The 18206-nt window shown below is 37.5% G+C and overlaps 1 protein-coding gene across 4 annotated transcripts in view; it reads left to right on the plus strand.

Annotated features, from left to right (window-relative positions):
- The window catches only part of LOC131061420 (sodium/hydrogen exchanger 6), a 117482-nt gene that overhangs the window by 71839 nt on the left and 27437 nt on the right, over positions 1–18206 (plus strand). For 3 of the 4 annotated variants that reach the window (XM_057995079.2, XM_057995077.2, XM_057995080.2), the window contains exons 10-16: positions 5620–5648; positions 9663–9694; positions 9887–9934; positions 10040–10100; positions 10195–10292; positions 10396–10471; positions 10589–10608. In XM_057995079.2, coding sequence (XP_057851062.1) covers positions 5620–5648; positions 9663–9694; positions 9887–9934; positions 10040–10100; positions 10195–10292; positions 10396–10471; positions 10589–10608 — 364 coding nt within the window. The remainder of the gene's footprint in view (positions 1–5619; positions 5649–9662; positions 9695–9886; positions 9935–10039; positions 10101–10194; positions 10293–10395; positions 10472–10588; positions 10609–18206) is intronic. The other variant, XM_057995081.2, reaches the window with a different exon arrangement.

Raw genomic sequence — 18206 nt, forward strand, 5'->3', positions numbered from 1 at the left:
AGCCTTCGTCGACAATGGTGTCGATTAACCTGCGTGCCATGATTTCCATTTCCACCACTGTCGGCTTCCTTTTCAATTCCTATTGTGAGTAGCATGGGATCCGTAGCAAGGTTGGCAGGTGACTTCCCTGTTGAATTATAGTGTTCTTGGTTGATTGGTTCAACCTCGACTACATTGCTAAGGGCCACCTTCAATTGTAGCATAGTTTGCAGAAGGTTTACCACTCGTATAGGTATAGTGGCTTGCAACATTTGCCGCATTATGGTTTTTTTGGACTCCGCTTGTAGTGGAGTATTGGCAGCTTCATGTGAGATCCTTCTTTCTTCTGCCATTGCCCGTTCAACATCCGCCTTTGCCTCTCAGAGCCTTTCCTTCTTTGTACGCAGATCAGGGTACAATGCTTTTTTGTTTGGAGCTTAGTGATTGCTAGTACTTCCTTGCCTGGCTCTTTTATGTCCAACATGTTCACTCCTCTTTGCTTCGGGTAATCCACATCCTCATGGTTTCCCGGTCCACACCATTCACACAACAAACTCCCATTATTATTACTGCTTTGGCATTCACGAGCGAAGTGGTCCCACTCATTGCTCTTTTGGCACTAGATCATGTATCTCCCCTTCATGTCGACTAGATTTTGCTTCTCAGCATGTTGTTGGACCTATTGTTCCCTCACCGATTTTTACGGTATACTCCTGGCGAGGCATCCGAGTTTGTTGATGGTGTGGTTGGCCGGGTAGCTTGTTCCCCTTGGGTGAAGAGCACTTGTGTGCTCCTTGCATTCAAGTTTTATGGACATTCCTTGATGGAATGGCAGAATACCTGACAGATGTCACAAAATGATCTTTTTGGGTAGGTGCCCTTGGTATGACCTACCTTGTAGTCGGTACACCATACTTCCTTGCTCTCCTTGGCACTCTCCTTTTCTGCCTTCAATTCCTTCATCATCCTTAGCATGTCTCTTTGAATAGCTTGTATGGTTTTAGACTCTCCTTCACTATTTCTCGTACTATCATCATTGCTCATCCTTTTCTTCCCTTTGGATGTCTTACTTTCACTCTTGATATCCATCGCTTAGTTGTACGCTTCAGCATACGAGGGTGAAGGAAATTTCATCTTCCTCCTGAGGGATGGAACAAGTCCTTCTGGGAACCACCTCTTCTTCAATCCATCGACTAGTTGGTGTTCCATCTTGTTCAACAATTCTTTCAGCCTACAATTGTAAGCACGCACATTCTCACTTTTTCCTTTGCTTGGTATTATAGATTTCAGCCACAATCTTGTTGTCATCCGTCAGGAGTTTGAACTCCTCCTCAAACGCCTTCTTTAGATTAGTCCATCCTACCTTGCTCTTAGCGTTGAGGTCTGTGTAGTAGTCAATGGCGATCCCCTGAAGGGTGGTAGGAAATGCCTTCAGCTAGTAGTCTTGGTCATCTAGGCCATTTGCTTGCCATTATACATATTTTACAATGTCGTACATGGTCCTTCAATCCATCTCTCGAGAACTTTGGAAGTTTCTATCTCTTCGGGTTATTTTGATTGTGTAATGTCCCTACTTTAAAATATAATTTAATAATAAATAATAATAAAAATTTAAAATACAAAAGAATAAATATAAATATTAAAATTAAAATATAAAAGAATATAATTAAATATAATTAAAATTTGATTAAAGCTAATGAAAGGTCAAAAGGCATGAAATGATAAGTTGTGACTCCCTCAAACATGAGATATAAAAGGGAGAACAGAAACTCATTTGAGGGGGGAAGAATTTGAAAAATGAGAAGTGCAGATCTGATTTAAATAGTGTTGATTTTAGTGATCAGATTTAGAATAACTTATAAATAACACAAAGCAATCACACAAAAGAGACAAGGCACCAAGAATACCCTGGGAAAACCTCCCTCTTGGAGGAAAAACCCAGCATCAAATCCAGATCAAAATCCTTTAATCATGAGCAAATTACAAGTACAATGAAGATCAGATCACTTATCTGATTAAGTCATCAACCTAGGGTAGAGCTTTGCCCAAACTAAATCACTGACGTGCAGGCCCTAATTCGCTGATCCCACAAGTAGGGTTTTGGCACCATAGAAGAGGATGATCGCTGCTCTAAATTAGTGAGTTAGACAACTCAATATCGCCCAGCATAGTCGCCCATAATTGGCACAAGTCTGCTCCACAATGGTGATCAGATTCGGGTCTGGAATGGAGCTCAGAATGATCAATAGTTCGCCCAGATATAAGGTAGATTCACCACTCAGATTCCATACTAATTCGCCCAGCCACAAGAACAGAAATTCGGCAGAGTATATGAGGTTATGATGCCCTAGGACAGATTTGCACTCCTAGATCAGATTCGCTTCAACAAGAAACCAATTCGCTGAAGTTCGCTCACACTTGATGAATATCCTTTTGCTGATGATGATGATTGCAGCTGGAAGCAGATCACATAAGGTAGAGAGATATATTCGCTTGTGATTGATGATTTGTGATCCTCAAATCCTCTTACTTATATATGAATTCATGTCAACAATAAACCTTGGTCGGCCTTGCATATTCTGGCGCCAAGATATAATTTTGAATTTACAAGTTACATATGGGTCAGGACCCATATACAATTTACAAGTTAAATCTATTGCCCAAATAGGGCCTGCCCTTTTTATTACAAGTATTGTAATTAATTAAGTTATTACAATATATATATATATATATTGCCATCAAATAATTCGAACTAGCTATTTAATTTCAACAAATAGAAGTGCAGATCTGATTATGAAAGGTTGTGTCCCTTTCAAAGGGCAGAAATAATGAAGAGTTGCACTCTTTCAAAAGTTGCTAATGGTGAAAGGGTGTGTCTCTTGCCAAAGGGCATGCATGATGAAGAGGTGTGACCTCTCCCTCACATTGAGAGATATAAGGGAAATGAACTAAAGCATCCAATAACATCACCATGGATTGATAAGATCAGAACTGTTATTAAGTTATAGGTAGTAACATCTTTGTCCTTGGTGGTATGCATGGGGATGAGCTGAGTATGTATGTTTAATATATGAAACCTGATAATGTTCTTATGCAGAATTAATTGTAATATTAATATGGACTGCAATATGTATTACTGTCATACTTAATTTCATATATATTCATGATACATAAGAAATTAGTATACTTATAGTCTAAATCATGTTATTACTGTCAGTATTTAAGAAGATGGGAATGAAATGTTCCGAAGAGGGACAGTCTAAATCCAAGCAATAGGTTAAGTCCCAAGATAGGGTGGGGATCAGCGACCCATAAGCCTTGAGGGTATAGACGCAAGATAGGTAAGGGCTTGGATCTGTAAACTTTGAGGGAACCTATTGTATTTGGTCTCTAAGCGCTTTGGTAACATGCATAGACCCTTCTCCCTTAAAACTGAAGTAGTGGCAGGGTTTGATATCTATATTAAAAACTATGGATAATGAAATTAATCATCTAGTGAGGAGAATAAATAAGAACTTGTTAACTAATTGAAGAGAAACAATCAATTTTAGCATATTGAAATAGATCAAGTAGGGGACATTCCAGATAGTGCAACATTGTCCTTGCTTGGAAGGTATCGTGTGTTGCCTGGAAGGTATTGTGTGCGTTCAACTAGATTGGACCATCCTGCTCTCCACGTTGTGGTGCCTCTCTTGCACTCCCGGCCATGCGCTAACTCTTTATGCATCCACCTTCTATGTCCTCTTCACTTTGGTCACCCTCGTTTCTATAGTCTCTTCTTCTCGGAGTCCTCGGCTTAGGCCCTCCTATTCTTGATTGGTCCGCCCTAGACAAATTTCCAATTCGGTACAGGTTGGTTTCAATGATCTTGACAACTTCGGCTTCAAGGTTCCGTGCTTCCTCTTCGTCATGTTCGGAGTGTTTGGACGGTTTGTTCTCAGACTCAGTTCTGGAATCTTCACTTGATGTCGAGTGTGCGGCCTGGTCGCGAGATCTTCCTTTGCTACATCTGGAAGTGGTAGGTTCCTAGCAACCTCTACCAACTGGTTCCATGTACACAGTTTCTGCCTCCCTTGACTACGGCTTCGACTCACACTTCGACTCTTACTTATCTTTTCTGGACTTTACAAGCCTTTAGCAAGTTCCCATAACTGTTGTCTTCGCTCAGTTTGTTCTCTTACATGGAAAGATCTTTGTATTGATCCCTCCATTGCCTCTCGGGTGGTTCTAGTACATTGTTAGTCTTTGCTCGGTCATAGGGGCATTAATTGCTAGGGGTACGACGTCTGCTCGTATCCCTCTTCTCCTCTTCCCTACGGTTCCATTCTTCGTACCGTTGCAATACTTGCTGCCAACGTCGTTTACGGTTGCTTTCCTCCCCTCGGTCTTGTAGTGCGATCAGTTTCCTCGCCAACAACTTCGGAAGACTTCCAAGAAGATTGAAGATGATGGTATTCACTGTGAGTTCGCCACACACCGTGCTTTCAAGGAGCGCTCTCTCCTGAGCTTCCCTCTGCACGTATTGGGTGACCGAAACCTCCCACAGGTCTACCAAGTCTTCTGTCAATTGATCCTCCAGTACTTCTGCCTGTGTCAGTTCTTCTTGTGTATCACTTTCAGTTACTAGTAATTGCTGCTCGAATGATTGGCCCATTATACGTGCTTATTGCTTGCCGCCATATTGATCTCCAAGTTTGTATTGGCAACAACTCCAAAATGTTTACTCACTACAGTATGGGTTCTTAGACTACCAGAAGTAAACAGAAAATAACAAGTACATGAACAGTAACAATATATATCATTTACAGAACAATTACAGCAGAAAGATATAGCTTTTATTTCAACATGTAAACTGGATACAACAACAGTGATCCTATTCCCATTACAATATAACATATATAAACTACTCGGTGCTTGGCAGGGATACCAATTGTAGGCAACTACCAACCCCTACGGGAACATTACATTGCCATTTATTAAACTAACATAACAAAGTACTATTCATAAGTAGGTGATTTATCACCAACAGATTTTGTCTCCCATTATATCGGGGATGCTTATGTTTCTCACTTGTACATGTTTGTGGAAACAAATTCATTGGAAGGAGAGTGAGCATATAACATTCTACCATAGTCACCAAAATGCTTGTTAGTCAGGATTGTTTATCAAGGTCTCATCTACATTTCTTGTGAAATAAGTGTTTTGATTTTCTAAAGAGATGTTATTCAGTAGACTTAAATTAGCTGATTGTTTTAGGTGGTGGATGTGGTATTTAATACTAGATGAATTACAGAAATGTTTGGAAGCCCAGCACAGGTAGAAATCTCTTCCATTATTGGAAGTATTGGAAACACCTTCATTATGTTTACAAGTTTACATGCCTCCCTAGAAATTCCATTTGCATCATAGATAGTTTTTAATACATATGCTGTGTATTAGTAATTTCCTTCACAGTTCTTTTGTTCTACATGTATAAAGATTGCAATCATAATGATAAGAAACTGTCTTAAACACATTTGCATATATATCAAGGGTTTTAGTGTGTTACCTGCAAAAAGTTAGCCATTTATTTCTTTAGGATGATTCTTATAGTTTTTTTTTTTTCACCTATTGATTTAAATCCAAATTTGTTTTGTGCAGGGGTTGCAGTGGCGCTGTGTTCCTCTTTAATATCCTTCTCGAAAATTATTTGATATGAACTTATTTTCTAGGATGTTTTGATATATTTTAGTTGTTTTGAATGCTTTTGTCTTATTTGATCCAACCTGTATACATCTTTTTGTTTGCAAGATAAGCATTAAAGTTAGTCTACAACATCGATGTTTTGCTAACTTATTGCATTGTTCAAGGCCAACTTATCTTTGTCTTTGGGAGTAATCTTGGATCTCTCTGTGCTGTAATTTACAGCTGCATGCTTCAGACTTTAGGCTTGTTATAGAGGTGTGTATAGTAGCAGACTACCAAATGCATGCAGTGGTTGTAGCTTTAATGTTGAGCCTTGTCTAGAACTTTCTTGTTTGCATCAGAGAAATATTTGATCCGTGCCTAGTTTACTATCATGAATGTAGATTTCTAACAATAGTGCTGGAGCACTTTGATTCACTATGGTAAGACGAGGTGCTGGTCTTCTGGTTTTTGCCCCATTGGTGACGCCTAAGAACTATTTAGTATAGCGTACATCATACTCATACAGGTTTTAAAAAATGGAATTAATTTGAGCAAATGAACAATGGAAAGTAAACTTATCTCAAATGATCTAGATTTGTTGCTCTCCGCCTTCTTCCATTTGTTATTCTCTTCTCTTCTCATAAATGTTCTCTTATTCTGTCTTTTTCTTCACAATTTAGAAAATGGCAAAATGAGTTTGTTTTTTGTTTTTAGTTAGTGGGACCGTTTTAGGTTTAGGGTTGGTGTAAAGGGGTGTCGGTGTCTCTGTGGAAAGCTCTCCTTGCATCTTATGATTAGAGGAAAGTAGAGAACAAAGGGAAACAGAGGCATTCGTAGGTATCATGGGTTTTATAGGATCAAAGGTAGATATAGGGGTCTCTCTTGCTATTCGTCCATGAATATGGGGATCAAGCAAATGAAGGTAGCCATAGTTCCAATTTTTTATTCCTTGTAACACTGCCGGTTCACAACCTTTATTGTAGGGTATTGCATGGAATAATGGATTGCACAATGAGGCCATGTTGGCATGCATCAATTTGTGCAATGTACCCTACTGGGATGCTGCCAACTCCCAATGATTAACATAAATCACTATGCATTAATATGTCTTATATCAGATTATTAAAATTAAGGAACAATTAGGATTCATAATACATTTGACAGTTGCTATACTTAATCCCCAATCCTTAGTTCTTTCCTAATCATTGACCCTAATGGAGGATGGGAAATTACTTGTCATAGGGCGCTTGGAAACCAGTCTAGAAGTAGGCTCCCTCAAGGTTTCAGAACTCCGCCCATATCCCATCTTAGACTTACCTATCAGGACTTGTTTCCCACAATGTAGCTCTATTTGTAGTAGCAAGAGTCATTGTCTATGTCTAATTTTTTGGAACTTTGTCGTAGATTGTAGGTTGACTTTGTATAACGCACATTGTAATTGAAAATTTGAAAACTATTATTATCTAGTTATTATTTATGCACTATGAAGTATGTAATGTGCAATGTGATGTAATCATTGATATTAACATAAATGACAAAAATCTATATTCCACAATTCTTGTCCTAACTCTCAATTAGCTCCTCTATATTTTCATGCTATTGAATGCCTTTTAAGTTAAAAACCAAATTTTTCTCTTCTTTTTTCGTTTTTAAATATCAGTCTTATTTTCCAATTAAAACCCAATTTTTTGAAAAAATCTTATACATTTAGTTTGTTAATTTTTTCCCAAAAGATTTTTGCTGCTATGATAGTTACAATTTTTACATTGTTGGTATACATACATGTTACCAATATATCCACCGCTGCTAATTCCTTTCTTGCGGCAGCATATACAGTCAACTTCACTTCTGATTGCTTGCTATACCCTGTGCCATCTTTGAGAGCATTATCCTCCTCCCAAATTGTGCCACGCAAACTCCAGTTCTGTTGCACGTGCTCTTGGATCATTGTTCATGCTTCGAGTTCTTCTCCATGACTTGTGGTTGCTGTCACAATGCCTCACATGTAAAGAAAGAATGTATGTTGCACAACAACTTATTGCCACAACATCACCACATGTAAGTCAACACATATGCTGTATTGCATTACATGAAATCTCACTGCATTTACCAAGCATTCTATAGACAAACTCTTCTGACAAAGACTCTTTGCAGGTGAATATCACTCAAGTCCCAACAAATCGAGCTTCAAAAATTTGCCTGGAGAATTATTATAAATTCCTTGGAAGCACAAATCAACCCATAATTGAAGGGGGGAAATAGGGCAGTCAAACCCATATAGGCAAAGCTGAGAAAGACTAATCCCTAAATGAGCTGCTCTTTTCCAATTTTAACAATCTATCGTCCAAAGACTTACATCACAGCACAATTAAACCTTGCACACTAGGAAAGATATCTATAGAGTCTTTTAAAACTGCAGACCATCTATTTGTAAACCATTCATGAAAAGCAACAAGGCTGGACTAGGTGTAGAACTTATAGGCCTGATCTAGTTTTGAATATTTTCCTCCTTCGAGAGGACATTGTTACCCAGCAATTGGGTGTAAACCTGAGATAGGAACCAGCTCTGGTTTGAGCATTTAAGCCGACGCCATTGCCAATTTTGTGTTGGGTTTAGTTTTATTGTAACCCTTATTTTGACGAACACAAGAAAAACTTCCTACCCCTGTCAGATTATGGACCAGATTACAGGGGTTTCCTTCTCTGTGTTACTTGTTAGTGTTGGAATCGTTTGCCGTTGTGCCAAAAGATCAAACTATCAATGCCTGATACAAAAGCCAGATTTAACCCGACCCATGGAAGGCGGTTAAGCCATGTCACAAGTCCCCAAGGAGGTGCTGACCACCAGCTGATCACCAAGTCAACAATCTCCCTCTCAGCACCGAGGCTTCAGCACCCACTGAAGGGAGACTCGAACCCGTGACCCAAGGCTCTAATACCAATTGTTGGAATTGTTTGCCCTTGCACCAAAAGCTTGAACTATCGATGCCCGATACAAACGCCAGATTTAACCTGACCCATGGGAGGCGGTTAAGCCATGTCACGAGTCCCCAAGGAGGTGCTGACCACCAAGTCAACAGTCAATTGGCATCAATCCATGCACCTCAAACTGGCCCACAATCAAAGTGTTAGTCAACTGTATCTCTACACAATCTATATTATTATTTTCCTCCTTATAGGTACAGTGTCTTGTAAATTATACATTGTTCACAAATGACCAGAAGTAGGTCAATGGGACTTGAAGAGGAGTAATGGTAGCATAGATTATGGAAAAGTAGCTAAGATTCGTTAGAGAGAGGCATTGCCCATATCATTTTCACTGTGCTTTCTTGGAAATTGCTTGTTTTCTCGAGATTTTGGTATCGATAAACTGTCCAATTCTATGTTTCTTATTCTTAGGTGCTATCCTGCAATGAGAATATAACTATCCTATCTTGTCAGTTGTAGAAATCTTCATAGCAAAGCTGCACAAAGAAATATAGCATTATGGTGACCAGTAATGGTTACTTCCTTATAGACTGGATATCTGTTTGTGTAGAAGCCTCAAGTCTGGTGGTACTTGGGATATTCTTGGAAGATCATTTTTTCTACCAATGCCAGCCTCATGGTTTATACCAAACTTCATAACCATATCTATTTATTTATTAATTTAATTTCTAACATCTTACCTTGAGGCATGTGCAAAAGAGGGTTAGATTATTCTAAATTGGAAGGTTTACAGTGGTTATATTGACAGCTGAGCATAGTTGTATTGACAGCAATGAGCCAATCATGTTTGTAATGACTGCAGTTTATGATTTAGGTTCAATCCAAAACTTAAGAGCTTTTTTAATTTCCTTGTGTCCTCTTCAATCAATGAAGTGATAGGCATCTACTGAATATTGCAATTACTCATTTTTTCTGAATACTCATACTTTTTTGGGTACACAGTACAGTTTATGCATTGTAATTTGTTGTTGATTAGATTTACTTTGTAATCAGCTTCATGTTCTTGGAAGACCTTAATTCTGTTGAACTTGTTCAAGTATGCGGAACTTGGTGTTGACAAGTAAGTATCTGCAAGATTACACCTACCTGATCTTACTTGTTCTTTGTTCGTTGTCTTAATGCTTTTGCATAAGCAGGGTAGTTAATGCCCAAGGAAAATTGACTTCATTTGACATATTTCTTATTTTACTTGAATACATTTAAAATTTTCTGTTTGCTGGTTCTTAATGCATGGGCATTTTTTATTATTTAGTCTGCAGAATCTGGAGTGCTGCTTGTTCGTACTCTTCCCTTATCTATCGTAAGTTAATTTTCTTTCCTTTTGAACATGGTTGTAATGGATTCCTAAGATTGATATTTTCATGCTCACTGATATTGTTCTGACAAGTTACTTCTTTCCTTGTAGATATATGTTAGCTGAGGGTTTTGGTCTTTCTGGAATTGTTGCTATACTGTTTTGTGGAATTGTAAGAATTTCATGACTTATTATTTATTATGATTGCATCAACTAAGCATTGTCACCAGTTCTAAACTTCTAAAGAGCTGACATATTGCACGCAGGTTATGAAACATTATACATTTTCAAATTTATCAGAGAAGTCACAAACTTTGACAGCTGGATTTTTTGAACTAATCTCATCTTTGGCCGAGACATTTGTGTACTATCAGGAAACCTTACTGATTTTTTCTGCTTTTCTGTTTTCATTTGATCATTTCATGGAAATGAGTCAAATACAAATTTATTATGTATGCCCTTTGCAGGTTTATTTATATGGGTTTGGATATCGCAACTGAACAACAAAGCTGGTCACATGTTGGGTTCATCTTTTTTTCAATCGTATCCTTTATTATATGTAATGAAGTGCAACATATTTCATCCAATATATTGTGTATGTTCATATCGCAATTGAACAAGTTCTTATCCTTGACTTGAATATTTTTGGCACTTCTTCAGCTTTTCATTGTTGTTGCAAGGTATAGTATCTCTTTCTGAAGCAATGCTGTGTATTTACCTGAATCCCCTTTATGACAAGCAATTTTCTAGCACTGCCTTATAATTTTATGGGGTGAAATATGGATAATATTATTTCCTTAACAATTAATTTGCTATTAATTTTTGAGGACACGCTGACTAAGATTTTCTTATATCTTTTCATTACTTCGACAGTACTGACTTGATTTATATTCCGATATTATGGTGGTGTTGATGCAAATTACCATATGGTGCCTTAAGTTATTTCTGAGCAAATGATAAGAATTTATTGTTTCAAAAGACCTGATTCATTTTCTCTTGTTTCTCCATGAAACATGTCCATTTGGACCCAAGCCATAATTTATTCAGCTGCACCCATGTAATGAAATAATGCCTTGGATGCGAAAGCTGTATAGGGTTCATTATTGATTAGAATCCTATTGAATAACCATAGGAATGAAGCAAATTTTTCAACTGAGGATGCTTATGTTGCTTTGCATTGTCTATCTTTGCTGGAAAATGATATGCCACTCAATTTTGATCCTTTTTTCCATGATTAATGTAGTGTACCGTACTCGGCAACACAACCTCCCCATACAGTCAACACACTCCACCGTACAGTCCACCCCGTACAGACAACACACTCCACCCTTCGGTCAATTGCTTCCTCCATTGTACAACCAACACCCTCCACCCTACGGTCAATACTATCCATCATATGGCCAACCCACCGTACTACCAACTCAATCCCCGTACACCCTGCGTCTTACAACCTCCACTGTACGGCCCACACTCCGTACAACCTCCACCGCGTTGTCCGTACGGGGTGGCCCATACGGTGGAGTGTGTTGACCGTACAGGTGGAGGCTATTGACCATATGGGGAGGTTGTGCTCCCGAGTACGATACACTACAGTGGTATCAGAGCTAAAATCCTGCCAGCCTGTGGAATGCTTGGGATGACTATAGAAATGGAAGAAAGGGATAATGTCAGTGTACCGTACTCGGCAGCACAACCTCCCCATACGATCAATAGCCTCCACCCCGTACAGTCAACACACTCCACCCTCTGGTCAATTGCTCCCTCCATCGTACAGTCAACACTCTCCACCGTACGACCAACCCACCGTACAACCAACTCAATCCCCATACGCCTTGCGTTGTACAACCTCCACCGTATGGCCCACACTTCGTATGCTCCTTTAGCTGGTTGATTCTCCTTTGCAGAACTAATAATCTCGGCCCCGGAAAGTGAGAGATGTAAAGACAAGCAATGATGTTACGAACAATTACTGGAATACTGGAATGCTCGAATTATGAATATTATTTAAACACAATATCAGATATCGCTGTCTAATACAGATTTGTCTTCGAATGAAGACTTCACAGATTTGTAGCATAATATGAAATATCGGAATGATATTTCCAATGGCAGACTAGGGTGGTCGTGAACCACCGAAACTGCAATCACAGAATAGGGAGGATCTTGCACCTCTGAAACTGCACAGTACCAAACTCCAACTGGAATTCACAAATACAAAGAAAACATCAAATTCACCATCATACCTACAACTATGCCAAACTCGGCCTTATAAACGGGCTCCAGGAAGTTTCCCAAAGGTTTACAAACGACCGTTACCAAAAGTTTGTTATCTTATTAATTTGGGCCCCTTTATTTAGTAATTAAATTAATTAATTAAATAAGTCCTTATGATATTATTTAAAATTTAGGACCACTTGATTAATTAACTTAATTAAGTCACTATATTAAAATTGGGGACATTACAATTAATCTGAATTGTTGAATCACTCAAGGTGGATTATTGGGGACATGTGGAGAGTGCATCTTTGGTTTGTGATTAGGAGATTTTGTATATTGCAAATCTAGTTTTCTATGATGCATGTCTGTGTAAAGTGGATTGGAAGGTAGCAGGGATGGTCCCGAACATGTTTGTGCCCCTTTGTCTAGGTTGCAGATGGTAGCATGAAGTAGACAAGGGAGTTTGGCAAATTTGCTGCTTTCATAGGTGGCTTTGACGAACAAACTATTACTCAGACGAACTTTCAAACCCTAGTAGAGAATGGTTGATTGCGCATAATATGTTATAATTTTGGTCCTCTAAAATATTTTGTTTAATTGTATGGCCACTTGCAAGTACATTCTCCATATAGTGCATTACCTTCTCGATGTATACTTCATAAGTTTTCTTTTTGCCTTCCAACTGAAGAAACCAATGTAGATTTAAAGTTGGTTACATTAGAAGCTTAATGTTTGCAAGATTTTCATCAATTCTTCATTATGAAACATTTGGGTTATGACCAGGTAGTCTTTGCTGAACTAGCAAAACATCATGTTGAAGCCCCTTCTTCCTCTATAGTACTATCATCACTTTGGAACATTTTTCTTGATATTACATGATTTGTACTATTGTCCTCTGGTTGTCCACTTGGAATTTGATTTTTCTGTTTGAGAGGACAGGTGTAGTCTGTATTTTTAACTTGTAATGTTGTATCACCCTTTTGATGGTTTGTGGATAGTTGTTAGGATTTAGTTGTCAATGGTTGTGATTCGCTTGGCAATTGTTGGGCACCTTAAATAGGCTTCTTGTTGTGAAATAATATTTTTTTTGGTTCTTGGCTTTTTTGTTCATCAATGCAAGTATTAGTCTTATTATATAAAAGATCAAATATGTATTGATCAAGAGCAAGAAAATGTCTTGGTGGTTGCACTCACATATTGGCATTGCTTCATGATTATCAAAGACACTATCTTCATAGGTGTCACTTCTACTACATGAGACTTTTGGTTCTAGAGTTTGAAAGTGACATGTTGAGGTCTAGCCTCATAGACACAATGGCACTTACACATCTAGGGTTGTCCTGATATAACATCTAGAGGTGCAATGCCAACAATATTGATCAGCACGAATCTCTTTGCCCTTATTCATTCGATAGCATATGGACGTGGGTGATGTGTTGTTTGCAATTTGAACCTCTTGACTATTTTGTAAGACATCATCATCTAACATCCACTGTCAACAATGAAATGTTTTCGATTTACCCACATCTATGAGTAGAATTGATGGGCATATATAATGCCATTCTAATTTCATGCTTTTAACAAAAACTTATATAGCGTTTTAATATTTTACTGATATCGACACTTAGGAAGTGATGATTTATGACTTTCTTTTTGGAACTAATTCGATATAACTATGATGTAATGTCCCCACTTTTAGGTCCTCTTGCAAGGTGGCTGGTACCATCTTTTAGGCTCTGTGTTAGCTAGTTTAGAAGGGGGTTTTGATGCCACCAATGAGCTCAAAGGATGTATTGCAGTTGAACGACACTTTTTGGAGTGATTTTGGACAACTCGTCCAAGACTTACTAAAAACAAGTCATCCTAGACTTACTATTTTTAGTAAGTGTTAGTTTCAACACTGTTTGTTCAGTTGGGGTTTGGGCTGACTTACTATTTTTAGTAACCACTATTTTTGACAGCTGGTCATAGTTTGGTCTCCCCTAACTTCAACATGTAGTTTCTTTAGTTTTGGTTTTTGTATAGCTGGTGATTGTTTAAATTGAAGATATATTGGTGAGTAATGATGTTTAGAGTTTTTATTATTTTAAATAATGTTAAATGCTAAAGTTAAATTAAATATTTAACTAATGTTATTTAATATAATATAAAGTTTTAATATTGGCACTGTGGGAGTTATATGGTATTGATTAAAAATATTAATGAAGAGATTATCTTTTGGGTGAAGGGAGTCATAAGTTGAATTTATTATTAATTTAAAATGTGCAAACCCAAATTAGGGCATTGGGATGTGTTGTGACGTAATCACACATCGCCCCATTGCAAATGGGGACCCCACTTTTCACTTTTTAGCGTAGTTGTTTTGTTAGTTTGCTTAGTGTGGTGGTAGTTTCTTTAGTTGTTAACGTTTGCTAGCTTAGAGGAAGGGTCCTTAGGATTGGAGGGTACAAGCTAATGCACAATATTGACAATTTTGCAAACACTGTCAATATTGACGATATTTTGTAAGAGTTGTCAAGTCTTGTCATGTTGCAAGGTTGTCAGGAAAGAGGTCAAGGTGAGCGAAAATTGGAATTTTCTTTCTAAGGGTCGTTTTTCCACCCTTTGAAAAAGAGTTGAAACCAATTGTTAAATGATTAAGTTTGTTTTAAGGCAATTGAAATTTGGAAATTTTCTTCTAAGGTTCGATTTTCCACTCTTGGAGAGTGAATGTTAAGTGAGAGAAATTGGAAATTTCCTTGTGGAGATCGATTTTCCACTCTTGGGGAAAATTTATGAGGCAAAATATGGTGTGAAATTGAGAACTTCTTTGTAATACAAGGACATTAAAACCTTCTCTGTGTGGTTTGATTTTCCACTCTTCAAGCAAATTGATGAACTATGCAAGTGAAATGGAAGGAAGAGGGAGGATGAAATTAAAATCGTCCTTCTAGAGGTCAAATTTGCACTTGTTTCTTGTGCATGTCGATTTTCCACCCTTGGTCTAATTTGGATGATGAAAGAAGAAAGTGAAATCTTAAGGGAATGAAAAGTGGAACCTTCCTTGTGCATGTTGAATTTCCACTCTTGGTCTAATTTGAGTGTTGAGTGGAATTTGAGAATGTCCTTGTAATACAATGAAATTAAAATCTTCCTTCTGTCTTGTGATTTTCCAGTCTTCCTTGCGAGGTGTGAATTTCCACTCCAAATTATGATGAATTTTCGAGAGCTAAAACAAAATCTTCCTTGTCATGTGCATTTTTCCACTCCTAATCTTGGCGATTGAAGGAATGATTAAAAGGTCAATTTTGAAAGAAGAAATCTTCCTTCTGCCTTCCATTTTTCCACTCCTTGTCATAGTCAAATTTTTACTCTTCAATGGCAAGTTAAACATGGAGTGAGCACTTTACCTTGAATAATTATTTAAATTCCAAAATCGCAAGAAGGCTAGCCGACTTGACAATCAATTACAAATTTAAATTTTAATTGCAAATGAAAAACGTTTTAAATGCAAAAGTCGGCTTGTTAGGAAGAGGAAAGGGTGCAACTTTTTGTTGCAATGCCTATAAAACAAGAAGGAAAGGTGCCCAATCAACTCCAAATCAAATTCAAGTTCCCAAACAAATTTGCACCAAGGAAGTATTCCTAAATTCACAATCAGTCAGCAGGTTATTTAAAATTCGAAATTCAATCAGATTCTTCCAACATTGGAGGGTGGATTTCAAAGCAAATGTTGAGTTATTGGAAGGAAGAAGAATAGGCCGATCAAAGATCAAAGTCTAAATCGTTTCTTATCAAGGAGTTCAATTGTATTTCAAGATGATACATCAAGGAGCATTTCCAGATTTACATTTGCTGATTTTTCTATTGGGACTTCCAGATTGGGAGGGTTTTAGGAAGAGTGATTTGTTAAGTGTTATTATTATTTTCATTCATTCTTAAAGTTTTGATGCAAAATCTCTTTATCCTTAAGGTTTGATGCATCAAGAGAACTTCACAAGGATGCACAAGGAGTCAAATTTCCAGCCAAGAGGACGAGTAAATTAGCCTGATTTAGTCCGAGCTGTGGAGTATATTTTACCAGTTTTCATGTATGATCTGAGTAAATTTGAAGCAGAAAGTCAAGATCAGACCTGATTTTAAACAATTTCCAGACTTGAATATCTAAATTTCAGATTTTTGTAGGCCAAATCAAAAGTTGACAAGGTTTAAGGCTAGCAATAAAGTGCATGGAGTGTAAGGAACAAAGGATAGGACAACATCAAGAGAAGGATCACATTACAACGAAGGAAAAAGCAAGTATGAATGAGGAGCAATTACAAATGAAGGAGAGAATATTTCAATATAGCAAGTGCGAGGATCGATATAAGGAAGAATTCAATTGCAATTGTCTTGAATTTTCTTTGGAAATCCAAAACTCCAAGGTCAAGATTGGAGAGATTTGAGGATGTCATTGATGGTACTACATCAAGGAATCAAGGAATCAAGGATTGAATTCAGGAGGATGAAGAAACAACAAAGGATTTCACAACTATTACAAGGTATTCAATCATACTAAGGACGCGTTCCACATATTAGGATCAAACATCATGAATGAGAGAAGGAAAATTCCCAATTATGAAGAAGGAAGAGTGAAATGTGATAAAGAGATAGTTTTAGAAGAGTTAATCGATACAATCTGGGAATATGCCCCATCTTCATCATACTTGTTGATGTGTTTTTATGCACTTCATATACAAAATAAAATACCGAGGTATCTTATCCTCTCTTGAACAAAATCTCCTAAAATGCTGAACTATGTGATCACTTGAGGTGACTCCAAGGTTCCAAATGTCAAGTCTTGACGTGTGGATAAACTCAAAGGTTTGATTGTGATATCGTTGGAATCAGAAGGGGGACTTACTTTTGTACTTGAACTCTTGCTGCTTAAATACGGCTGGAACGTGGAAATTCACTTGATTTGAAACAAGACAAAAGGAATTGAGGGTTAAGAAGTCTAATCTAATCCTAAGAATGTAAGAGACTATGAATGAATTAGCGAAACTTACTAGACTTTTTTTTGCCATGCAAAGAACAACTCCACAAAGCTAGTGCAATCTTCTAAGGCAATCTTATGATGGTCAAATCACCACCAACAACATAGACACCATCAATGTGATGCATATCAATGGGTGATTAACAATCGAAGTTGAGCTTATATAAAGAGTTCAATTGACCATGCAAAGTATTTGGCAATTAGAAAAGTACAAGTAGTATGGACATGCGAATTTCGCCATTAATCATCCACAATAGACCATGCAAAATGTTGAATCAACATGAGATTCATCAACATGAGATTCACCATATCTTCAATGAAAATAATATTTTTCTTGCAACAAAGTTCTTGGCAACAATCTCCTTTTCTCCTACTCTACTCTATTTCTAGCTGCCTTCTAATGTGTATTCTCTACTTACTATTAACCTTTACAAAAGAGAGGTTTGAGCCTTATATAGAGGCCTCTTTACAAGGAATGGATCATATTGATTCTCAAATCAATGGCCGAGATCTTACAACAAAACCCTAATTAGGGTTTGCTACATCAAACTTCCTTTTGGCCAATGAAATAATTACAATGAATTGGACACATGTGCATCTTGATTTCTAACCAATGAGAGTTGAGGTTAGTTACATAAAACAATATTTGATAAATTGCCATGTGTCACTTGCTCCACCTTTAGATGAATCAAGTTCAATGCACTTGGACATGCTGACTTGTCACAACTTGAATTGTTTGAAAGTGAATAGGATGCCACTTTAGCTCACTTGTACTAGCAATAATTCTTGGCTTTCTAGAGGAAATTCAAGATTGTCCTATGTTCCCTCCTTGCATTGTTAAACTTGAAGGCTTTATGTTGCTGAATCTTGATGTATCATTCTTCATCTTCTTGAACTCGTCTATGTTGATCCTTGTATGGGCTCCTTGTGCCCTGCTGAGCAATCCTTTGGTCATGGTGTGATTGATCTCCTTTTATCTTTTCTGTCTTGAATATATTACTTGTGCTTTGCTAATGAAACCTGTCACTTTGATACCACTATACATGA

Source organism: Cryptomeria japonica, chromosome 8 (assembly GCF_030272615.1).
Source record: "Cryptomeria japonica chromosome 8, Sugi_1.0, whole genome shotgun sequence".
NCBI classification, from domain to species: Eukaryota; Viridiplantae; Streptophyta; class Pinopsida; order Cupressales; family Cupressaceae; genus Cryptomeria; species Cryptomeria japonica.